Source organism: Sparus aurata, chromosome 20 (assembly GCF_900880675.1).
Source record: "Sparus aurata chromosome 20, fSpaAur1.1, whole genome shotgun sequence".
Classification (NCBI taxonomy): Eukaryota; Metazoa; Chordata; class Actinopteri; order Spariformes; family Sparidae; genus Sparus; species Sparus aurata.
In genome coordinates, this window is record NC_044206.1 from 24,451,534 (window position 1) to 24,476,943 (window position 25,410).

Here is a 25,410-nt window from a genome sequence, read left to right on the forward strand (position 1 = left end):
GGGAGGCAGGGGGAGGCTGTGACCTCTCAGGCCTGCAGCAAAGAATCCTCCTCCTCAGAGTACTCTTTCACTGCCGGAGATTTAGATGCCTATCATCAGGACTGTTGTCTTTAAAAAGGAGCAGATATCATCACAAACCATTAGCCTTTAATCAGTCCTCCGTCACTGTGACCGTCGCCTCTCCAGAAATGGACTCAAACACTCACACATAAAGACAAAAGCTCCGTGTTGGTGGTCAGAAACATCCTTTAATGATTAAACTCAAAGCTGGTAACATCAAGAGAGCATCTGGAAGTTTTAAGGTGTAAACATGGCATAGACATTTTGTTGTTTTTTGTCGTTGTACACAAAGAAGAAAAAAAGAAGGAGGGCAGTTGTCATTAGAGGGAGATCTCTTCTAACTGAACCCAAATCATGAGCGTCATGCGTAAAGAACCACAGCAGACTGGCTAAAGTGTGAGCTCTGAGTTTAAATACTTTAATCCCGCCGCGACGTCGCTCACAGGAGACGTTGTCGAGCGCGGGACAGACCCTTTGCTCACAGTGTTTGAGACACTCTTATTTCTGATGCTGGAGGGGGGCAGAGAGACACTGTTGACACTGAAACACTAGCTGGATGTTTTGAATGCCTGTGCCGCCCAGTGCGTGTAACACGAGCCGCACGCAGCGTTTGCAACCGCGCTGCAAAAGGTAGAGCTCGCTCGGCCGGGGAATTTACACGCCGAATATCACTTGCTGACATCTTTGATCGACGAACACGCAGCTACCGTCAATCATAACGGATTCACCTCCACAAATGGTTCTTTCATTTTATAGTCTAACGTCTATCCCCGTTTACCAGCAGTTTTTTGTTTTTGTTTTTCCCCACAGGCAGCCTAGAAAATGACTCGAAATTCTGCATTTCCGTAATATTTGCTCCTCATGCATCGAGTGTTAGCGTGAATCCAGTCCCTTGCAACAGTGGAATACACAGTATTAGATAATGTGAGAGTAGTTTTTTTATTGAGTAAGTGTTTTTTGTTGGTTTTTTTTTTGGCTAAGATTGTCATCCACGTCTGTTATGCACAACATATAAACAGTGTTTTACACAGTTGAAGAGAAAAAAAAAAAAAACACAAAAAAAAAACATGTCGGCGTCAGTGGGCAGCGTGTCAAACTTCAAGTATGTGAAACAGACATTTGTATCATCACTGCAAACCTCTCCGTCCTGTTTCTCACTCACATGTAGAGTTAATACTAAATGTTTTATCCTGTCGTGTTGGTGTTTTTCTGTTATGGCTTGGACTTTTGTAATCAGGCTGTGGCGGTTGTTGTTTCTTTTGGTATTCAATTTGGGTTCAACGGAGGCGAACACGAACATCAGAACGAGGGGGAAATGAAGCAACTTCACCGTCTTCACATAATACTGACATTCCAGAATGACTTCATGGATAAACCCACCCCAAAACTCAATTATTATTATTTTTTACAGTAGCTGATGAAGAAGAAGATGAAGAAAAATAAATCGGACACTGCAATGTGAAACCGGCTGTGTTCCCTAAAGAAGCAGTCAGGTTACTGTACGTACAGGCGCACCGCTGTCTGATTCTCACTTTAACTCATGGCGAGAAAAACAATAAAAACGAAAAGTAACTCTGTTCGTAAAATGATTTTTTTGCTGTCATTAATAGGAATGATAAATACATAGCACCATCTTTTTGTTGAAAATAAGAAAAATAGCAAAAATACCGAAAAAAATAAAATAAAATAAAATAAAAACAAACTGAAACTTGCAAATTCACAAATAGAAAAAAAAAAAGGACCAGATCTGTGACTTCGTGGCTAATGCTAATGCTAACGCTAGGTCCACGGATGTTACCACTCTTTTTTTGTAAAGCAAGCCCATCAAAAAAAAAAAAAAAAAAAAAGATGAAAAAAAAATAGTAATCTTCTAACCTTTCTATTTCTATACATGCACTTTGGTTAATATACTCCAAGAAACTTTATTTTTTTTACTCATTATTTGGCAATTTAACAAAAACAAAACAAACAAAAAAAGGCGACGAAGAAACACGACAAAGTAGCATCTAATTATTTCATCATTACAAACAAACACGAGGCACTTAATCAGCTGAAACAAAGCTCGGACGAGTATCCGTCGACAGAGCAACACAAAAACTATGTACATATATGTAAAAAGTGTTATAAATAGGTTTTAAACCATAGATACTATATACATCTTTTAACTGAGACAGTATTGGTTGTTTTTGTGTTGGTTTGCATGTAGATTTTTTTGGTATTACACCCCCCCAATCTCTGTGATGTAATTGGCCTGATGGCTCCATTGTTACTCAGGCGTCAGAGCCGACGCTTCAGAGGGGGACTGGTGACGCTTGCAGTGGGGCGGGGGGGGGGGTTACTGGGAACACTGGGATGGAGTGACGGCTCATTCTCGCTTCCTCAAGATGACGTAGATGAGTCCGCTGATCAGCGCCAGCGGGAAGGCGACCCACGCCAGGATGTAGGAGTAGCCGAAGGCGCTCACCTCCGGCACCCAGTCCGGACTCATCACCGTATAGATGATGGCTCCGCTCATCACGAACAAACCTGCAGGGAGGAAGAGAACGACGCTTGGTCAATTATCAGATCATATTTCTCTGCAGTGTTGTGCTCTCCGTCTTGTGTCCTGGGATGAACCCTGTCTGCCCAGCGGAGGCGGGCAGGTCAGTGTTTCCCAGAAGGCATCCCTCCACATTACATCACAGTGTTTCCTGTTTATCGAACTCCACCTCCACCTCCAGCCTTTGCAGTCCTTTCCCTGCTCTGCCCACCTCCAAGGTCTGACATGGCATGATTTGTTTGTCAGACCCCCGCACTGCCAGCCTTCCTGACATTTCAACTTGTGCAGCTGGCAGCCGGCCCGGTGTCAGTGTGTTTGGCTGAGTGGGCACCTGGGTGCCAGGCAAATGCGCTGGCACGGTATGGAGAGCAAACCTGGGATGTTGGAAAGGGCTGCCAAGAGCGAGGCACAATGGACTGGCAGTGGAGCCGCTCTGACTAAAAGGGCATGAAGTACAATAGACAAGTGGAGCATTAAACCATTAGTAACTGGCTCAGACTCTTAATTTAATTCTCTCCCACAGCCGACGCAGCGTGAGCATCTGCTGCTGGATCGTCTCTCTACCTGGCTCTGTGCAGGCGGCGTATTTTCAGACTGCTCAACTGTTTCTGTCCTAATTGAGCGAATCACAGAAGATTAATCATGTGATCGATTATGCAGCGATAGTTTGTCATGCAAAAAAATGCTGATTACCACATTCCTGACTTGTCAGACGTGGAGTTTTGCTTCCCTTCTCTGTCTTATCTCACTGTCATTTATTGAACATCGCACTTTTAATTTTTTTGCTCCACTTTGTTTATAAGTAATTACCTTTAAATTAAGTATTTATGTGACTAGTTTAATCAAAGAAAGACGATAGACATATCTGATAGAAACACTTTCTAATAACCATCAGTAATAAATGGTAAATTCATGGTTCACTGACATTTATTTAATTGTTATTGAACAATGAAATGCTTTATGAACCGTTGACTAAGCAAATCTTAACTGTATAATTGCAATTTTTGTTTATAAATGGTAAATAAATATTGTATACTTCATCTATTTACACTATTTGGATTATATAGTTGTTTTTTTATGATACCAGCCGAGTCTAATCCAGTAAAATGTCCATCTGATCTCTGTTATGTTGTCGATGAACTTGTGAGGAAGTGTACGTGAGGCGGGCTGAACTCACTGGCGAGGATCTGGAAGGTTCCGGTGAGGAAGAAGCGTCCGCCCTTCTGCAAAGTGAAGAGCTGGATGAAGAAGAGGAGGAGGGACAGGCAGCTGAAGATGATGGACAGGATCATGAGAGCCTGGACCGCCTGAATCCACTCTGCAGAGGGGAGGAAGGAGGAGGAAGGAGGAGGAGAGTGTCAATAACCGATCATCATCATCATCCAAAGCATCATTTGTGCACAACGTTGGCTTTAATGAGTGTGTGAAGGGTGAGTGGAGAACAAACAAATGCCGGAGTGAGCTTTGACTGGTCTGCTGATTCTGAGCATCCTCTCAGAGAGATGGTAATGAGCTAGCTCCTGGCTATGTTTACTTCTGGGAATGTGTAATGGATCCATAACAAGGAACCTGGGTATCTTATTCCTAAAAGCCCCCTAAACACACACACACACAGCAGGACCTACGACTAAATGTACCACATCGATCGTTACTCCTAGTCCTCCAAGGCCGGGCTGCTAGGATCCATTAACCCATTAGACACCTGTATCGACATGGAAGACCGTTTTATCTGCGCTGCCTATCTGAGGCGGTGTTTGTTTGGCTCGCTTCATTTGTGCCACCATGCCAGGAATCCCTGGATTGCCAAGCAGGGTTTATTTCTTGTCTGGGAGTTATCTGTGCTGCCTCGCTGTGGCCTCTCAGGTTTCCTAAGAGCTCCTTCCCTCTATCTCTATATCTCTGTATCTATCCAACCAGGCCCGGGCAATATGGTCGTCAAGTATTATTGCAATATTTTTAGGCTGTATCGCGATACACGATATATATCTCGATATTTTGAAATCTCCTCAAAAGTCTTAGAGCAAGCAGAACAGTCTAGTATGTTCAGAAAATGACGTCACTTTCCTGCAATCTAGCTTTTGAAACAAAGAAAAGACAACGCTGCCATGTCACTACATAACAGTGTCCCAAATCTAAGCTCATATTCAGTCTCGTATCACGATAACGATATAATATCAATATATCGCCCAGCCAGGTTTTTTTGGTGGTTCCTAAGTCGTTGTGCTAGCTTCTCTCAATCAATCAACAATCAATCTGAGGGTTTCTAACGGCTATCTGAGGATTCACCTCATTAGCCAGAGAACACGTGGCCTATATATCAAATATCAGGTATTCACTACATGTTTATCATGGCCCAAATAATTCATTCCGACGATTTTATCGCAATATCTTTGGATATTGGATATTGGATATAATATCTCTGGATAGCTAAGTTTTTGCTGTTGCGGTTGGAGAATCTCACTCTTGTTTGTCACCCGCTCAAGGACGAGCAACATGCTTTAAAAACAATTTCACATAGTGGCCAGATTGTGGAATTACAACATAATTTGATGCATCGGGCCGAAAAAGACTTGTTACAGGAGTGGCTGTAAAACAGAAGAATCATCTATGTTAGCGTCGAAACCCCATCCATACATATGATTACATCTGGAAGGCACCGTTAAATTATTTGATCCCAATTCAAGTTAGCAAGGGGCTAAACTGGAAGTTAGCGAGGATTCTACACCCATAAAGTTTTAGGCTTCTTGCGTGACTGAGCAGCTTTGACGTTGTATCAAGATTTTCCTTGTTTGATCCACAGTAGCCACACACTGTGTTAGCTAGCTAGCTCGCTACTGTATTGTCTTCTTTTTTTCAGTTTTATGGCGAGCAACATCAAAAACCTGCATATTGCAACACCTGTTATCCACGATTCCATCGCATAGGTCAAATGTCCACATGCTGAGTGTTAACAGATGATGCATGTCAATAAAACAACTTCTTTTTGTATTCTTTGCGTTTGTCTTCTGCAGTGTGTCTCTCGTGCATGTTCATGTCATAATAGCGGTGTAAATGCAATTTATTACAGCACTAATTTGCAGCCGTTGCACAAGTCGACCCATTCACCTTTGTCCTCTCCGAGGCTCATCAGATATTCCAGACAAGTCTATAAAAAGTTTTATTATGGCTCCATTTGTGTGCAGCGCCGCCACAGACATTCAAATCTCTGACGCGTTTCCTTCGGCGTTCTCGGGCATCTGCGGTTTATTGATCCACCTGCATTATGTTGTGGTTTGATGGCGGGCGGAGGGGGGCACTTACAACACGGACGAAAGGGGGCGATGCATAATTTATCAGCGCTCAAACTACAAAAAGGATGATTAAGTAATAAGACAACTTACTTTGTGTAATCTTATGACTTCGACTCACCACAAATTTTTAACGCTTTAGGCTACAGAAAACCACTTTATAGACTCCTTATTCTGAGGAGGAAGATTTACAAAGAGTGAGAGCAGCGTTCCAGGAGAGACGCAGCGATATCTCTGTTATGGATTCGAATCTTGTGTGATTGCGGAGGGTTCAGCCGCCTGGCATCAGGTTACAGACAATAACAACCCTACAGTACATCCTGATGATCATCGACTCGGAGGGGGGGATGAGATATGGGAGGAAACCCGACACGCTGCAAATCTCCATCCGGCGCAAAACGGCACCAGAGCAACAATTAGATTCCACTGTAATGACGCCGTTGCCAGACACGTGTGATGGCACTGTGAGAAGCGGGTGAAACCTCCCATCCCTGTCTTATGAATAGCGCTCATCTATAAATACCGACAATCCATCACTGCTCTGATAAACACACACCTTGCCGTCCTTCCTTCCTTCACCAACCACTTGTAGGAAACAGTGACGCGGGGCGTTTCCGAGCGTGAGGCGCCGAGAACGTCGCTAATAAGCGAGTGTCAGTCTGCGTGAGCGCTGTGGTTAATGATTGTGGTGTTACAATGCAGATGAACAAGGATTCCACTGTGAGTCCAAACAGGAAGTTGGTGTTTGCTGCTTTCTATTCTGAGGCCCCTACACCCTCCACTGTACCGAGGGGTGGTGCACAACAAAACTGAGAAACCGCTGTAGTATTTACTTCTCCATGTTTATGTACTGCAGGCCAGCGTCGGCTCAGAGGATATTCCTCCTCAAAGAGGCTAATTTTAGAGGGAGTCAAATCTGTGAGGTCACTTCTCCCTCGCTGTGATGTTTAACTCAACCTCAGCATGTGATGACCATGACATCTCACTCGAGCGTCATCGAAATGATTCGCAGCGAGTATCTTTTGTAACCGAGGCGACCACGAGAGGAGGGGAAGCTCAGAAGTTTTAAAGAAAATGCTCTAAAAATAACCCGCGACGAACGCGATTATGATTCACTGCACAAAGAACTTGACTGCTCAGCAAATCTTCCAAAAAGGGCCCTTTTGAACGCAGGCTTTGGCCCCCGCCATGTGAGAGCAGACCACTATCTTCCATCTCCTGGAGCCAGAGCACAGAGCACAGAGCCGGGCACACGCGCCCTCTTAAACAAACACTGTGCGTCAGTGCGCTTATGAAAGCAAGTCAAACAAACCGGCTGCGCCATCGGACTACCTGGCAGGGCACGCAGGCGCTGCTGCTGCTGCTGCTGCTGCTGTTGCACCGCTCATTCTAGACAAATGACATCACCCGGCTGCAGCCAGCAAAACATACAGCGCTCTCACATGAACTTGTTGCTCAAATCTTCTCATAAATATCTATCTACTCCTGAGGGATCGGATTCAAACATGTGGAGGTGTCTAAATAAATCTCCGACTGCTGCAGCTGCCGCTGCTTAAATTGTCCCAGTGATCCCTGCAAACTAACACTGGACGCTCTGATCTGACGCTGGGCGTGACCCTCCATCAGCTAGGAGGTAGTCCAAGGTCTCTAACTGCTTTCAAACACTCTGTCACACACATACACCGAAAACTTTAAATACTCCCTGCAGCCCCACCCCGATCGACCACAGCCCCTGTCGCCACGGGCTCCCCCGACGTGAGCCCTGAATATGGACATCACACCACGACTATTTATACGGCGGCAGCCTATCAGCTCGCACTTCAGAACAGCACTGCCACATTCTCTGCCCTAGATGGCACCAGAGTCCCGGAGGAGCCGTGACACACCCACACCACCACCACCATCATCATCATCATCATCATCATCATCATCATCAGGTGGTAAATGTTGGAATTCCTGCAAGTCATTTCTCCAAAGTTCGGCCCTCCTTTAATATCAGTGCGGATGCCTTCAATGCTAACCAGCTTTTTTTTCTGTGAGATAATCTCGTCCACAGAAAACCTGAGAAGTGATTTATCAGCGAAGAAACATCCGGAGAATGTGTCACAGCTTCACAGCAATGATAGAAATGTCCCCTATCAGCCACCGTACTGCAGCTACACAGTGAACAGGTGGTTAAGGTGGACTTTAAGGGGGAATAGTTCAAAGCATAGGCAGGTGTCTGACCTCCAGTTGACGCCGGGTCACAGTGGTATCCTCCATTGGCAGAAGTGCAGTTTATCCAGAGGTCTGAGGTGCTAGTTTCACTTGACGTCCAGACCTGAAGTCAACAACACAAAGCTCGGGTCAGTAAAGTGAAGAGAGAAGGCAATATTCCAAAGACACAACTGTTAAATCATGGAGACAAACATTTCCTCCTGCAGGTACAAGATGACTCTGAGAACTAAATCTTTACGGATATGTACAGAAGAAACAACAAGGCAGTTTTTACTCACGCTGACTATTGTGGACACAAACAGGAGAACCAGAGCAGCGACGTGCAGGAGGATGATTCCCAGTAGTAGGAGCAGCATCTTTACAGACGATCTGGACAGTAAAGAGAAGAGGAGAGAGTGTCTGTCAGAGTGTGTGTGTGTGTGTGTGTGTGTGTGTGTGTGTGTGTGTGTGTGTGTGGATGTCAGCTTGGTGGGACATGGGTGTGTCGCTGCAGCAGATCAGAGGCTTCAGAGAAACTTCATCTGGACCTGTCTCTGTCCACGATTATACAGAAATAACATCACATTTAAAATAAAAAAAAAAAGTCATTCTTGGTGTTTTACGCGTGAGGAAACTGTCTCCAGGCGCCTTCTGTTGACATTAAACAGCTGGTTTTGGCGACAGGATTGAACTTTTGAGATGATCTCAACATCTGTTGTTATTATTTACTCCAACTAGACTCAATTAAACAAGCGTTGTTGTTATTGTGTTGTAATCTGTCTTTTAATGGCTTTAAATGTCCGAGTTCATCCCCGCAACTGAAGTGAAGAGCGTTTATTTCTAGCGATTATTCCCAAAACTATATAACAACCACTTAAAAGAACGCAGAAACGTACATTTAAGCGTATAAACTGATTTCTAAGCGACTGAAATACTGAAGAACAGGCTTTTCTTTTGCGATCACAGCTCAGTCCTCAGTCTGTGCGCGCACTGGAGCAGCGGGTATCCCAGAGAAAAGCGTGCGTTCCCTTCGCGCAGCTGAACATGAGGAAGTTTAGAAAGAGACCAAAGTCCAACTTACTGAGAGCTGGCAGCTTGTATTCCCACAAAAAAAGAAAAAGACCAGGAGGTTCAGACTCGCAAGACGCAAAAGCAAGTTTTCCCAAACGAGTCCAGCAGCAGCAGCAGCAGCAGCGGTTAGTCCCTCAGTCCTACAAGTCGCTCTCAGACTAGATTGATGCCAGAGCTGACGTGCTGTTATAAAGTGTCTCATTATGGAAGAACAACGCCCTGCGTGCGTCGCTGCGTCATGGAGTGACCCTCCTGGTCCGCAGCCAGGGTTCCCAATATAGATGCTCCGTGCGTAATCGCGCATGGGTTGCCTTAGTTACTAACTCACCATAGTATGTGTAGTGAGCGGGTCATTGTTTGGCTGCCGTGGTAACTAAGAGCAGCGATCTGCTGTCGAGGGTTTTGTTTGTTCCCTTTCTCAGACACACTTTACAGATTATATTACTGTGTTTACAATTTATAATATACTCTGGAATTACGTTTATTAATGATGTCTGATCGGTTAATGTGGAATTCGCAGATCAGTATCAGTTTGAGGTACTTTTACTTCACTTGAGTATCTCCATTTTCTGCCACTTTATACTTTTACTCAACTATAACTCGTTACTCCTCCACATTTAACAAATTTAGTTACAAGTTACTTTAAATATTAATTCTAATAATACAAAATATAATGAACAAATATCATGATGTCATATTTCAGGTTCAAAATAAAACTTTATTGAACTACCCAGCAGATTATTAAACCATCTTTACCAGCTTCATCTTCACAGTGATTAAAACATGAATGCATCAATAAATATACAACAATAATATAATGATAATTCTGAATTATCCCATTTTGCATATCGAGTATTTCTACTTTTGGTACTTTAATTAGATTTTGATGATATTATGTTTGTTTGTTTAAACTTTTACTGAAGGAAAAATATGAATCCATACTTGGAACAGAGTATTTCTACAATGTGGTACTGATGCTTTTACTAAAGTACACGATCTGAGAATATCCCACAGACACTTTTAAAGATCTTTTTAGATAGATCGAACAGATATCAATAAATAAGAACACATCCCCCGTGATGAAATAATATTTTAAGTAAACTTTTACTTTTTGAGGTTAAATCAAAGAATATTTACGATGTACTTAAAAACAGATTCATTAAGTTAAACTTTAAAGTACCAAAAACACCGTCAGAAGTACTTCAAGTGGTATTTGAGCATATTTCTAAATTACGGCTAGAATATTCTTAGTACAAAAAGCAAACTTTAAGTGAATATTTGACACAACTGGCAGAAGATTTCATACCAGATTCGACTGATATTTTTGGCTTGTCAATGTCATAGACTGTAAAAAATAAAATATCTTCGTCAGGACTTTCACAGGTTTGATTGCGTTTGTGTTCACGGCACAGTGACGGTACGATATTTTGGACTTTTTCCAGAATGATAAACTTCCTCGCCATCTGAGCTTCTTGTTACCATGGAAAGCAGAAACATCAACAGTGCTGTGATGAAGCTTTGTGCGGGTCTTTTCCCCCCGCTGCTGTTCAGGTCCTGAGCCCTGTGACTCACAGTGTGTGTGAAAGTGTGGATGGGTTAGCCCAGCGCAGGGGGAGAGAGAGAGATAGCATCTGGGGCTCTCCTCTGTTTGACATGAGTCGTTTCCAGCGGGAGTGAGATGGCGTTCCACCCTGAACTGCAGCCGCTGTTGTTCATGTGTATGTCGACGGAAGTCTAATAAATATGGGTGTTGCATTAAATGGAATTCCAGGAGTGTGGGGAGTGGACAAAACTGTAAATATTACAGAGTATGAGTTGACTTCCTTATCTCTACTCAAGAGTTACGAGATGCAACATTAACCAACGTCTGTAATAATTCACCCGAAGCAGATTGTTGGATTAGTTACTTCTTTAGCGTCAGGGTCTTAATTATGCCGTTACGCCCAAATACAGCTTGATCTTCATGTGTTTCTGATATCACTTTACATGTTTGTAAGCCATCAAACGCATCTCCCTCCCTGTCTAAACATCCAAACATGTCCCACCCTCCTGCACTTCCTCAGCGGACGGCACATCATCAAACGGCCGCTCTCTTCTCCGCATTAGCCGGCTGGCCGAGGAGCAGAGGAGCCACCCGACCTCAGATAACCCCTGTCAACATCCACTCTCTGTTCTTCAGCACTTAGCTCACACTTCCTGGATGCCTCTGCATGTGTTCCTCACACTGGCGTGAAAACGGAGGCCTTTCTGCTGGCGCGCACGCCAGAAGCAGAGGACATTGACAAGACCAGATCGCAGCCTTCAAGTGCTGCTGTGAGTCAGAGCGCTGCAATCAAAGTATGTGACATTCCTCGCCTGAGCTGCACAGAAGCAGCTCTTTGTCAGATATGATTGTTCTGCATGTCGCCGCTGATATCTGTCGTGTGTTCAATCTGGGGTCACTCTGAGTGTTTACCGAGTCATCGGGCGCGATCATGCGAGCTGTGAAATGGTCAACAGCGAAAGGTTTACGGCGACTTGTAGAGGAGAGCTCTTGTTAAAACCGTGGCGTAGCTGTGCAGGCGCTCCCTGTTCCCATCCCTTATATGTCAATGTTTGTAAAACACTGACAATCAGTGGGCTGAGTGGACACGGGAGTGTTAAGTTTACTGTGTTTGCGAAGCCGGGGCCGCAGCCAAACTCTCCGGGGGGAGAGAGAGAGCCACATAACAAACACTCCGACCCGAGATGCTGAATTATGTTGCATCTGGAGCGGCGTCTAACGTTTCACGTCCGTCGTTAAAGTGGCACGAACTTATCTTCACGTTAGCGCGGCAGACGGCGAGAGTGCATACCGAGAACGTAGATAGGACCTCGGCCAGAGGACACAAATATGGAGGGCGGTCGGGTTACAGTAACTCCATCCACACAGCAACACAGTGAGGAGTGTAAAAACAGATGTGGCTGTCAGACGTGAATTCATATGAGATCTGTGAAATGAATTGGCATTCAAGATAATGTTGTAGCAAAGAGACATTCCCAAAGATGGGACCTTGGGCTTCGACCCAATTACATTCCCTTCTTGTTGATTCTGAAACAATACGCCAGATTGCTTTTCTTTCTCTTGATTGCATTATCCCTCCTTATCTTGGCTCAAACTACAATCCATTAACCGTGATGAATAAACAGCTCGTACTCACACTCAGCAGATTTTTCAGCTAGACTTTGAGACCGTGGATCCAGCTGACGCTCCGTACGGGTCTGTCTGAGGGAAGGCCTTTCGCTGTTGTCGGTCAAACGTAGGCCAGTCCTCGCGTCCTGTCATCAGCATGTGAAGTCCAGCTGTCTGTCGGCCCGCTGTGTTACAGTTGTTTAATAGCTCCCCTCCTACTGCATCCGGGTCGCACTCGGACTGCCCCTCTCCTCTGGCCTCGGTCTACCTAATGGTTTACAGTCCTGGCTTGGCAGATTCAAACAAACTCACATAAACAGTGTTTGCATGCACAAACAGGAGAGTTTATGTACTTTATTCATGATAGTTTTGTACCTTTTTAAGAGTAAATGAAGAAAAAGCCAGCTCACTAAGATTAAGATTAAAATGTTAACGTTTTTTTCATGCTTTCTGCTTCATCCGCATTCTTACGACAACATCGTGCAAACGGATGCTGCAAAAATGTTTGAAAACGCTGCAGTATGCACGCCGGGCCAGTAGGTGGTGCTGTACTGTGTATTGCCAGTTAATACAGTAACGCTAAAAGTTTACACAAATTCAAAAGTTTGCGTTCACAGTCCTCCAAAATGCTGTCGTCGTGTGATCGTACAGACAAAATGCAACAAACGTTTACTCTCCCTTCTCTACATCAGAGTTCTTAAAGGGACAGTGTGTAAATATCAAGTATTTAGCGCCATCTAGCTGTGAGGTTCTACTTTGCAACACTCCTTTGCTCACCCCTCCCGTTCTGAAGACGTTGGAGACGTTCCAGAAACTACGGTGGCCCTGACGGACAAGAAACTCATTTTCAAAATATGGACTCTTTCCCAACAGCGTCGAGTATTTCTACTGATTGGTAGGTAAAGATGTAGTTAGTTATTGTTATTGTTAGTGACGAGCGCTTTCGCTGAGCTCCCCCTCAGTTCCGCAGTCAAGCTAGCTCTGAGCTAAAACGCGTTTAGCCTTACTACGTAGTACCACGTAGTGCTTTGTGTCCCTCTCGGCAGTCCATAGTTTTTTTAAAACCGGAAAGACATGGCGGCCTCCATAGAGCTTGCCCGTGCTATGTTTATTCAGATAGGTAATTCTTCTAATTCTAGCTAATGGGGGAGGGAGACGCGCTGAAACAGAGATGAGAGGTGAATACAGCCTGTTTGTTTGTGTGGTGACACGTTTTTAAGCCACTCAAAACCCCCCTTATCTTTTCACCACTCTTTAATCAGCCCACACAGAGAGAGAGAGCGAGAGCGATGACAACAACCGAGCCACGATCCTTCAAATACACTGAATACACAGCGATGTAGAGTACAGACAGCCTCGTTTGTGGGTCAGGGTTCAAACAGAAAGCTCAAAATGACACGATATCAATGCAGCCAGTGGAAAAGTGACGCTGTTTAACTCGGAAACTAAACCAAAGAAATGTAACATGTAGAAATAGAATAACGCCACATGCCGACTGGACATTTTACTCAAGTGACTGGACTGTTTTCACATGTGGATTTTAAAAATGACCTCATGTGGAAATCATCTAAAAGGCCCGTGTCATCCAGCACGTCTAAAAGTCATACGCTCCTGAGTCACAGGTAGTGCTGTGTCATCAGCTTTATAAATGGCAGCCCTCGAGTATAAGCATTAGGTCACCGTCAATGAAAAGTTAGGAAATTCTGACACATTTCCTGTTTATTCAACTGCGTGTTGAACCAAGTCCTTTTTAGTTTCCATATGCGATGAGCTCGTCTCCTTGGATCCAGATAAAGAAGTTAAAATAACTAATAAGTGTGAATTTGAGCGTCGTCCTCACTCCATTATGATGGAGCAGGACTGTTTCCCGACCTCTGCGTCCAGCCTCATCCTCCCACTCCTCTTTCTGTGGAGTGGTGTCACAGATCAATCTTATGGATCGCCCCAAGAATTCCCCTCAATCTACCAAAACGACCCACAAGACCTCTGTTTTCTACACATTGTGCTGTATGTGACAGTTCTGTGGTTGACCTTTTCAACTCCGGTTAGCTGTTGGGTTTATCTACCTCGTCCCTGATGGTGGACCAATATAATCTATAGACTAAAAAGTTTAAGGGAGGCAAAGATTTCTCCTGTGAGGACGGATCAGCCGACGGTCACAGTGCATGAGGTTGGCAGTTTGTATGGAAACCACACAGAATACGACGCGACTTATCAGCCCGTCTCCAGCTTCCTCTCTCCGCCTCCCCAACAGTTACGAGGGCCGATTACTCAACGGATTCCCGCTCAGTTTCTTCTTCTTCGTCTTGTTGTTTTATCAGCGCTTACAGTAATTGACAAACTCTCACAGCCCAACGACGGAGCAGCCAAACGGCCTCTTGAGAGAAAACTCTAGAGTTTTTGGCGCGGGTCCAGAGGCTGCAGGAAAGAGCTGGTTCCCATGAATGTTGAGACTTCAGTCTGAAGAGATGAAATGTTCCATGTCGCTGAGCTACAGGGATTTAAACTAGATGTTACAGTAAAAGCAATTTTTTTAGGTAATTTGGATGTTTTCCCAACAGCTATGATTCATTTTACTTACATACAGAAACAGTATAATCCACCTGTCTGTGTTCACTGCAACATGAAACATTCCTGCTCAGTTCACATAAGAAAAAAATGGATATTTTTAATTTATTATGTAATGTTGATGCAGTTCTACATAAACATACAGTAGTATTTGGTGTACTCCATGTCTTGGATGGATTACGGGATCCATCAAGTAAGATCGAGTTTAATAGTATTGGTTACCAAGGCAACCATGTCAAGGGCCTGAGAGATAAATCATCCATGCATTGGGTATTTCTGCATTCAGCCACTCTACGCAGCTTTTTAGCCTGTTTTTTCCCATTGTTTTGGGTGTAAGTGGACATTTAATGTGCCCATGTGGTTGAAATCAACTTCTCTCAACAAGCAGCACCAAAAAGCCATTTTCTGCCATCTTAACCGTCCGCTAGTGGCCCAAACAAACATCTGCAGTACCAAGTCCAGCAGATTATTCTCAGTGGTTGGTGGAGACCAAAACAGAGCTAAAAGTCAAGCGAATATTTGACTTACATCCGTCGCTTCACCAGAACTACAATTTCTGTAGGATAATATTGTTCCTCTGGTCCAACTGGATCTGTAAATGGGTCCTTTTACTACTGTAGCATGTGTTGTGTATCTCAGGCTGTGTGCCTGCTGTGGTGGGCTGCCTCCTTGTAGACACAGCTGTAATAAATCAACAATAATGTAATCAATCAGTTTGCCCATTAAAGAAGTATTTCACCACTGGAGAGATCTCATAAAATTAAGCTGTCTATGAAGTAGAAAGATGCAAAAAGTTTTAAAAGTGGTGCTAGATGACCAGAACAAAACTGAAATGGTAGAAAGCCTACACAGACCAGAATGCACTGGGCTGCACTGGAGCTGGAGAATGAGTTGGTGTCCCGGTCACAACTTTGTGGTATTTCAGCTAAACAGTTCACTAAAATGTGTTTGTTAAAACATTTGCAGAGGTAAACAGGCTGAGCATCGCCAGAATCTTGAGTCATATTCAATCAGCACTGAGAGTCGGATCTGAGTTCTGTGAATCTCTGAACTTAATTTGTTTTCAAAGGATGGCAACAGGAAGTTATGTTTCATTATTAAATTATTAGGGTTAGGGTTTGGACATGGGACTGGGTGCAGCCAAGATAGACGGTTTTGTTAATGTGCAACTTGTTATTGATACAAATCTGGTTGAAAATCTGCAAATATCCTCTTTAAGATACACTTAAAGTATTATCAAAGTATCCGTAATTTAATATTTAGTGGTAATACATTGAATAGAACAAGTACACTCTATCACGTCCGTCACTTTTCCTCTTCAATGATGCACGCTCAGTCCGAGTCTGTAATTACAGCAGAAGGCAAAAAAGCCTCTTTAACTGACGACGGTCTCAAGTGATCTGCGATCAGCTCTTTAGTACGGCATGGTGGTATGTAAAAAACACAAAATAACATGGGGCTCGGGGCATCTATAACAAGAACGACTGTTAAAAATAACCTGCCAATATGTTTGGACTGCTGGGAGAATTCCAGAGTACATTCCCCATATGCGGGGGTGGCAGAGGAGGTCAAATAGGAAAGCCTATTTGTGTCGCATCCAGAAAGAGAAGAGAAGCGTAACCTCGAGACGGAGAAACGAGGGGCTCATTCCATTTAGCTGAACCGACTCTTCGTGTCTCTCTGAGCCGTGAAAGTGGGAGCTGGACGAGGGGAAAGATACGGCGGTAGAGAAACCTTCGGCTCTTTGCTGTCTGTCAGTGTGTTTAATTACAAGGTGATGAGAGCAGCGGAGTCTTTTGATGTACGCCGGACAACAGGGGGCCTTTTCTCTGCAATGCTCGGGCTCAGGAATTTGCCCGGGCACAAGAGTGGAACTATGAAGGGCCTTGCACACATACACACACTGCAAAAAGTCAGCTCGTCAAAACAAGAACAAAATAAATAAAAGGGAGGGGGAATGATTATCTGCCAGCAGAACAGGACGACTACACTTCCCAAGTTATTTAAAATAAGTAAAAGTATCTTAGAGCACGACGTTGAAGAAAGATAGATGATGGTTACTCCAGGATGTCACATTTTGTAGCTTTGAAGCTAACAAAGCCTGACTTAAAACATTTGGACGTGTCTTGATACAAAGAAGAGATTTTTTCTCATTATGTACGATGTGTGTTTAAATCTACTTTGTTAGTACGCCTCGGAGAGGTTGCCACATGAATTACAAACAGGACAGCAGCAAGCGGCAGGTTCAAGACCTCAACCCTCTTGTTGTGAGCCGAGATTGCTTTTCCACTGTCGAGTGCCATTTAGCATCCAATGTTATTGCAGTCTTCTAGAAATAAGGCTATATACCCTGGAATTTACTTATTCTAAGCACAATACGCCAATGCAAAATAGCAAATAGTGCCTTAAATTAGTAATCCTGATAACAATTCTTGTGCGACTACAAGAAATTTCTTGCCAGACAAGATTTAAGACGTTTCATCTCACTTAAATGTCACTTGTGTTTTGCAGTGCAGCACATACAGGAAACCATGGCAGGGACCTCCTGCCGTCGACTCGCTCCTGAGGGTTCAAGTCAAACACAATGCTGTTTGCACAGCAGCGAGAGCTCTTCAGCTCGCTGTGACCTACAGTACGGTTGTAAAACGTCGCACCTAAATCAAAGTGCAAGTTACACACACCCCACTCGGAGGGGTTTATCTCTATGGTCACTCCCTCCCACCCGGCAGGAATCTAGTAAAAACTAATTTGTAGAGAGACGTTTTCATGTTTTTACTGTAACACTGCAGCAGATTTCATAACTTTACAGGTTGAATTTCTCCTCTGTTTACTCTGGAAGTCTGTTTCTTTGTCTAACTCTTACTGTTTTCCCACTGGTGCTGTAAAATAGAAAAGACATGAACAGAAAAAGGAAAGAATCAAAGAATAAGCACATTGAACAAAATTTAAGCTACTGTTTTTAAAGATTAGACAATAAAACGTTTTGCTTTTTGAGTGATTTCTCCTTGAAGAGTATGAGGGCAATCAGTGTAATGATTGGCAGGCGTGGCGACTACCGTCAAGTCGTCAATAATCTAAAAAAAAGAATTGGTTTTTGGAGCAACGTGTACATTCCTCAGGAAAGCCAACCAAAGGTTACGCAGGAAGTGCAGTAGTAGAAGGGCTGAACTGAGGCGTGTGACAGTGTTTATGTGTGTCCAAGTTGGTTCAGGCTCTGAATGGTGTTGACTGAAAAAACAAAATGAAATTAAACGGATGCTCACCACATCTTTAAACGTGCTCAGGTTAACTCTTTAGAAACCCTCCGGCTGAGCTGGAGTCCTACAGTATGAGATGGATGGGAGGATTTATAAGTAACTTATAAGTTGTTTGCCGAGCTCCTCCTGAGGGTGAGCTGATGACTCATTACAGAAGGATGGTAAAGACGCAGAAGACCTTCACAATCCATACCTGTGTGCACCAAACTAATATGACTAACGGGTGGAGCTTGGAGTCAAGAATTCATATCACAGTCTCTCACACGTCGGCGCTCCCCTGAGGTGACATTCAGGTCAGAAAGAGCTGACAGATCTGAGTGAGCCTTCACAGACGTGTACGTTTGTCTTTGTTTCAAGACGGCCGTGTTGCACAAGCAAATCCAGAACATTTGTTTGGTTTTAACCGTCACATGTGCTGCGAGGACGACTGTTTGTGCTCCACTGGGCCGTGCATGGCCTGTCGCCAGTCAACCGTAGTGTGAAGAACAAAAAACAGAAACCTGCTTTGGATGAATAGTCACACTTCACCGTCGTGTTTAAAGAAATGTTTACTTTAGAAATCAAAGTTTAGAAATGGAAAGGAAGTCGTTTCTGTGGGTCCTGTCACAGATCATATTAAGTGGTTGTTTATTCAGAGTTGGTTATGTTCTTTTTGGCTATTTCTCCCCTTTTTTTTTACAACATTAAGACATTTGATAGCGTTTTTCACACTGCAGTTTATCCCCAGGCTAAGAGAGCTGAAGGCCTCAGGCTAACAAAGTGTTCATTGGCACATTCCAAAGTGGGCTTACACTGACTTTAGCCTAGCGCCTGCTGGCCCTGATTGACAGTTGTTATTGTCTAGAAAGCAGTTGTCCATCACGTACATCACTCTTCTTTTACTTTTACGGAACCGTGGCATGCTATCCAAAATCACACAGCGAGGTGGCGTACTGCCTGCCCTGTTGAACGCCACATTGAGCAGCGCCGTTCCTGATTAATCACCATGCCAGCTGATTCTTCAGCGACTTCAACATTTTATTTTGTTTTCTTTTTGTTACATCCCAGATTCAACACTATGAATACACAATATCAAGACAATCCATTGATGATAGTTAGATTCTGACATCAGTGCCTGTAAAGTTAAAGGGTAACTCCACCAATTTTTCACATTAAAATGTGCGCCTACATTACCCACAATGCAACTTAACCACTGACTGACATCACTGGAAGCAATTTATCAGATTTACATCCGAAGCCCCAAAAGGCTTAATTCTACTTTCTCTTGATAAAGTAGAATGTTGTAGTACCTGTAAACACACTTGTGTAAAATCGATGCAGTTACCCTTATTTTGTAATTTTGCTTCAATTCAAATCACCCAGACTTCCTTTAAAACCACTTCAATACCTTCAAAACAGTCTGTCAAACACTATCAACAGACAGTAGACTATATTGGTCCTTCAAGCTCCAATTTTTAAAGTCTCACGTGATTTAAGTGTAGCCCACCAGGCGGGGCATGCTGGGAAAGCTCTTGCGCATGCTCATGCACTTTTCCTGCTCCAGGAAGAGCGAGTTGGCCTTGACGGACAGGTCGTGCTCCAGGGTGACTTTGGTCTTGACCAGGTTCTGCAGGGTGTTCTCAGCCTCCGCCAGCCTCTCCTGAAGCTTCTGGATGGTGTCCTCAATCTCTCTCACCTCACTCACGAGTCTAGAACGAGGACAGACGCAGCTTACTTGCGAGCTAGCAAAATGGAAGTTCCACCAACCTTTAAAAACAAATGCGAAATATTTGACTCTAGGCTACAGTACCTGTGGTGTGGGTTGTCCCTGCAGAGCTCCACGTTGGGCCTGCGAGTCCTCTCCTCCAGCCTTGTTTGGGCCACTTTCAGTGGACACTCTTTATCCCTGAGGGCCCTTTTCAGAGTCTCAATCAGCATCTCTGTCTGGAAGATCTCCTGCAGAGTCTGGGCGACAACAGACACAGACAAACAATTAATTGTCACATCATGGTTGAGCGTCTCATTCGTGAAAATAACTGGCCATCACAGTAGATGGTGGCTTAAAGGCTGAAAGAGGACCGATTCAGACGAGGGGAAGTCTCATTGCTTGAGGAGATCAAGTAAAAAGCTGCACACTGCAAGCTTTGAATCAGCTGAGCACGGTGCTGCACAGTGGCCCGCTCTGTCCAGACCCATTTCATGTAATCTAATTCCAGTGAAGCACTTCTCCTTACAACTGATAGTGGCTGAGCTTTATGAGGAACTGTGTGTCTCACATCACAGTTGCTGTCAGTGTTCATATGGAGCCAACAGCTGATGTGAATTCAGAGTGTGACCCTCCAGCAATTAACCCGACAACAACGGGATCCAGTATAGAATATATTAGCAATAAGAGAGGCATCTGTGTTTAATAATACACATCTACACAATCTACAAACAAGATGAAAATGTCCCTGCAGGCCATGTTTTCTGCAGAGGGTGCTGAATATAGCACATATACTGTTTGGATCGTGTGGAGAAAATGGTTCAGCAACACATGATCTCCTCCTATTAGGTGGCAAATTTAGTTACCCATTGAAGGCAGCGAGTGAATGGATTTTGTCTTGTTCTCTGACATGGAGCCATGTGACTTGCCTCCTCTAACCCACTTCTTTTTTTTTTCATAACCCAGGCTGTTTTACTTTTTCCACGTAATGCAATAACATCTGATCAAGGCAGGACTCCTAAAAGATAAATAAATCAAGAAAAATTCAAAACCCACGGACGAAAATAGATTCTGTTTCATCACATCACCCAGATTCACCCGGAGAGTTCGTCTCACAGAAACTTCAGCGAGGCTTTATTGTGTGTTATAAAAAGGTGAATACCTTCGCCAGGTGTGTTTGCAGGCTGTTTTTAGCATCAGCGGTCTCTGATATGCGGTTTGTGAAGGCTATGTTGACATTGTTGAACTGGTTCCACATGTCGTTGGACGTGGTGTTCAGCAGGATCTCGATCTCGTCCCTGAGCTTGTGGGAGGCGGCACGCTCGCTCTGAGAGAGCAGGATGTTGTCGTCCGTGAACTTGGACCACGAGTCCGGCAGAGAGAGTCTGACGGGGGGAGAAAATAACTTAATTTTTGGAGGTTACATCCACTGTCCTTGCAAATGACAATATCAAGTCTCTGGTTTGATCCATTACTTTGCTCCAGACTTTAGTATTTTAACTGCTTTAAACAAATTTACGTGACATTTTGCAAAGACTATCACGATGAATCTGCAAGCTCGTGTTTTATTCCCTTCAGCAGATAATCAGACCAACTTTGAAAGACTTTTCTGTGATTGACAATTTAGTCCAGTGCTCTCAGTCGGCTTAAGCAAATGCGTGAGCAGTAGTCTGATGCGATGAAAGGAGCAGTTAATAATTGATCACATTAAACTGTATACTCACGAGGGGTCCAGCCTTTCAATGCCTCTGTAGTAGCCGATACCGTCGGATGTGTTCCTCAGGTGGTGACACCTGTCATCGATCCTCTGAGCTGTCACTTTGTCACTCATGTCTCTCTCCAATTCATGCTGGGCGGCTCGGTTTGACCTTAAGAAACAAAGCAACACACAAAATACACGTCACACCTCATAGTGTTTCGGAGATAATCGTTAAATAGAATCCTGCATTTAGTAATATTCAATTAATTGATTCTCCAGACTCACGCCAGCTGAGCGATGGCTCTCTCCACAAGCCGCCTCATCCTCTCCTGACATGACTTGATGACTTCCACTTCCTGATTGCAGTGCACGTTAATAAAATGATTATTTTATTCTTATTATTTTCCCATGTTGGTATCAGAAGTCTTAATGCCGCTTTAACGTTACCTTAATGAGGCCTTTCTCTACGACATCATGTACCAGATCGATGGACATCCGCTTCTCTCTGTGGTACAAACACTCTTGAGACACCTATTGACAAAGCGATCATGACTGAAACATGTTTAGATGATTGTATAAAGAGCTTAACAAAAAATAACTCCAAAAGTGTGGGATTTAGTGGCATCTAGTGGTGTGGCTGCAGATGGCAACAAACCGAACATCCCTCACCTTAACATAAGGAATATCTGATTGTCTGGGGAAAGTAAAATACAATATCTGGCTAATAAATCTAGCCAAAAGAATCAAACATTAAATTTTTTCCAGGATGGATGATGGAAGTATCGGAGGAATGAGCCATCTTGCTTCCTTCTCATCTATACGGTGTTATTTAATAAGCACTAATAAATAAAACAATTTGTAGTGGGGCAAGAAAATATCGAGCAAGTTTAATTTCCATCATGTTCTTCATTCTTACAGGTGAGGAACTCGTTATAGCAGCTATGATATGTCCCTGTTTGCATATACAATGCAATGTATCAGCTGCATTCTCCAGTTTCAGTTACCTGGAGAAGTCTCGGAGAAAGAAAAACCTGTTGCCACATGATCTCAACCTAACAAGCTGTGCGTGTCATCAGATCTCCGGCTCGATCAAGGTGACTCACTCGGGGTGACACAACCGACCAGTGGCGTTTTTTTAACAAGGCACTGAGACGACCTAATTAACAGACAGATGCAGTTGCTACAACTGAAGCGGGAGCCCGAGTTGAAAACTGTTTCGCCGCAGATAAAGTGACGATATGCATGAATGATTATATGAGTGCGCTGAACAGAGGGGCCTGATGAGGATGCTCAGATTTGAAGGCAAATTAAATTTGTCCTTGTAGGGATGTTAAATATTCCCTCCAACATTTTTCAATAACAGAACTCAAAATTCAGATATTTCCCTGGAGTGATGAAAAATTCAAGGCAATACACACACATCCACACACACACACACACACACACACAAGCTTGTGCAGCTGTTCTTGTACGGACTTTACGTTGACTTCCATTCAAATATACAGTTTAACCCCACTTCATACTTTAACCAGGACCTCAGAAATAATATTTTGCCACATTTTACTAGTTTTTGGTCCCCACAATGACTGCCGGTCCTGACATGTTCTGTTTTTATGCAAGAAAAGGTCCTCAGTAAGCAACAACAACATGTACACATACACACATGCACTCATTTCAGCATATTCCTTCCAGCCTGACCTGAAGGGGCCCCGCAGTCTCTGCCAAGGCTCTCTCCAGCCTCCTCTTGACCTCGCTGAGTGCAGCTATCTCTGTCACCATGTTGTCAATCTCATGGCTCAGCTCAGACTTCCAGAAGACAATGTCGTTGAGCCGCTCGCCAATGTTCTTGCTGGTATTTTCCTGGGTTCGACGCGTCACCTGCTCTCTGTCCTGCATCAGCCTGATGGTTTCTCTCCGCAGCCTCTCTGCGCTGTTCCGCGATGACTCAGACTCCCTGTAGTTGCTTTGGTTGGACTTGTACCAGTCGTCTGGTGTGTAGCGGGTGCTCAGCGCCGTCCTGTTGGAGGGGTAGAACATGGTCTTGGCACGGACCAGATCAAAATTCTCTCTCTGTATAGAGGGGGGGGCTGTGCTCTTGTAATAGTTGTTGGTCCTCCACAGGTTGGCACTGGGATTCATGGCCAAGGCAGGCTGGGTGTTGCGATAACTGGATGCCATAGTCGAGATGGCAGGGAGGAAGTGGCTGGTCTTTGGCCGAGCATACGTGGCTGTCAGAGTGGATCCAATCAGATCCATGTCTGGCTCCCCTCAGGCTGCCTCTGGTTTTCTGAATCAAGTGGATAGAATTCAAAACAGTCTCCGTATCAACATATCAGCTTTGATTTTTAGGCTTATAAATTGTTTTGACATGAAGGCAGATATCTTTTACTGATCCAAGACATAAAGATGAATGGATCAGATATTAAATCCAGCATAAAATCTCATTAAACGTGGGTTATTTCAGTATCCTTCAATAAAGTATGAACTTGTAAGTGGCTCTTTTTATTCAATAGGTTAAAGAAACAAAAATAAAGTGAAATAGAAATGTCTTACCTGGGGATAACAGAGCTTTTCTTTGGATAGTCGGAGTCTGGATGCTGACAGGCTCCCTCTCAGCTGTGCTTACCTGGGAAATGAGCTCAAGAACGTCCTAAAGGTAAACTGACATGCATAATAGATGGACAAGTTTGAGAGTCATTCATTCAGCCAGCCAATGGTGGTGCACAGTCCAGTCCTGGGGCTGCAGGAGCGGGCCTGTCCAAGATTTCTGTTGACACAGAAGCAGTTGCCGTTGGTTACTGAAACACCCTGCCTGGGGTTTTCAGATTAATGTTGAGCAGGTGCTTTTACTTTGTACTCGTAAATATACAGGAGGAAAATGTTGCCACAGTGTAAGAAACATTTTCATGTTTGTAATTATTCTTAGTTCTTTGATTCTCTGTTTAGTCGGAGTTATACTTATTGGCTCTCTGCAACTTCAAGTAGACCAACTCTACTTTCTCACATCTATTTCGACACACATTACAAATCCAGTGAATTTGTTGATATGACCACCATGACCCTGATTATTGTCTTCTACTTACCACGGCAATATCTTTCTGCTGTTTGCAGATCAAACCTTTGCCAACGCGACAGAATAAAATGTGTAATTAATTTGACATTTTAGACAAATCATCTTCCTGCAAATGCCTCGTTCGAAGGTGAGAAATCTGAGCTTTGTCTTCTGAGCAGAGGAGTTCAGTTGGTCTCCAGGCAGCATCAGATAGCTCACCCTCACCCTGAGAAGCTAGCTGTCTGTATGGATTACAGTCACCTGTTCAATGATTCATGCCGCAGGAAGAGTCCACACAAACCCCTGTAGCACGGAATAATAATCTGTGTTGTGTTACCGACCATTGGAAATGAGGATCATTTACACTAATCTGTTCTGAAAGGGGAAGGGCCGGACAGATGATAGCCTGGTTTCCACTACAGAGACGAGCAGAGCTGTAGCCAGGAGTTACTCAGCTGGTCTGTCTGTCTCACAGAATAATGACCAAGCGAAATATAGTCCACATATGTGTGCATTCAGCCTACAGTTTATATTGTTGTTATATACTGTTCATTACACTGTGTTGTCATCATGTCTTATCAATGTTTTGGAGTGCTGTCATTATGACAGGCGAGCAGAGCTTTACAACCTGCTTATCATTCCCTCCTTTTATCAGATGTCACACCAGTGAAGTGCAGTGAGTCCAGCTTCCTATCCACTTACATAACAACATACAAAGGACCACTGTTTTTGCGATACTAGCCTTTAAAAAAACACCTTTCTAGAAGTGTTGCTACCAGAGCCGGTGGCGGGAAAATTAACTATTCTCCAATCCAGATTTATTCTAATGCAAGCTAAAGTTTTGCA

At 43.8% G+C, this 25,410-nt stretch overlaps 2 protein-coding genes across 3 annotated transcripts; both read right to left on the bottom strand.

Annotated features, from left to right (window-relative positions):
* Positions 1–228: 228 nt before the first annotated feature.
* pmp22b (peripheral myelin protein 22b) lies at positions 229–12,493 on the bottom strand. 2 transcript variants are annotated; one of them, XM_030401197.1, is made up of 5 exons: positions 12,333–12,493; positions 8,382–8,472; positions 8,113–8,206; positions 3,777–3,917; positions 229–2,586 (listed from the first exon to the last, which is right to left on the bottom strand). In XM_030401197.1, the coding sequence occupies exons 2-5, from the start codon at positions 8,457–8,459 to the stop codon at positions 2,426–2,428; spliced, it is 474 nt and encodes a 157-aa protein (XP_030257057.1). In that variant the 5' UTR covers positions 8,460–8,472; positions 12,333–12,493; the 3' UTR covers positions 229–2,425. The 2 variants fall into 2 exon arrangements, with proteins under 2 accessions (XP_030257057.1, XP_030257056.1); XM_030401196.1 differs by lacking the exon at positions 12,333–12,493 and adding an exon at positions 9,164–9,336.
* A 6,632-nt stretch (positions 12,494–19,125) lies between these two features.
* Positions 19,126–25,051, bottom strand: tekt3 (tektin 3). The gene is made up of 8 exons (XM_030399423.1): positions 24,066–25,051; positions 23,211–23,799; positions 21,960–22,043; positions 21,798–21,868; positions 21,538–21,681; positions 20,976–21,198; positions 19,919–20,073; positions 19,126–19,817 (listed from the first exon to the last, which is right to left on the bottom strand). The coding sequence occupies exons 2-8, from the start codon at positions 23,766–23,768 to the stop codon at positions 19,601–19,603; spliced, it is 1,452 nt and encodes a 483-aa protein (XP_030255283.1). The 5' UTR covers positions 23,769–23,799; positions 24,066–25,051; the 3' UTR covers positions 19,126–19,600.
* Positions 25,052–25,410: the final 359 nt, after the last annotated feature.

Bases quoted from the DNA above. Each gene is read 5' to 3' on its own strand.
- tekt3 (XM_030399423.1), bottom strand. From the start codon at position 23,768: ATGGATCTGATTGGATCCACTCTGACAGCCACGTATGCTCGGCCAAAG. The intron at 21,869-21,959 runs GTAACGTTAAAG...CACTGCAATCAG, and splicing joins TAGAGAAAGGCCTCATTAAG to GAAGTGGAAGTCATCAAGTC. The intron at 21,199-21,537 runs GTGAGTATACAG...TCCCCCCGTCAG, and splicing joins ATTGAAAGGCTGGACCCCTC to ACTCTCTCTGCCGGACTCGT.
- pmp22b (XM_030401197.1), bottom strand. From the start codon at position 8,459: ATGCTGCTCCTACTACTGGGAATCATCCTCCTGCACGTCGCTGCTCTG. The intron at 3,918-8,112 runs GTCAGACACCTG...TCCCCTCTGCAG, and splicing joins TGACCCGGCGTCAACTGGAG to AGTGGATTCAGGCGGTCCAG. The intron at 2,587-3,776 runs GTGAGTTCAGCC...TCCTCCCTGCAG, and splicing joins AACCTTCCAGATCCTCGCCA to GTTTGTTCGTGATGAGCGGA.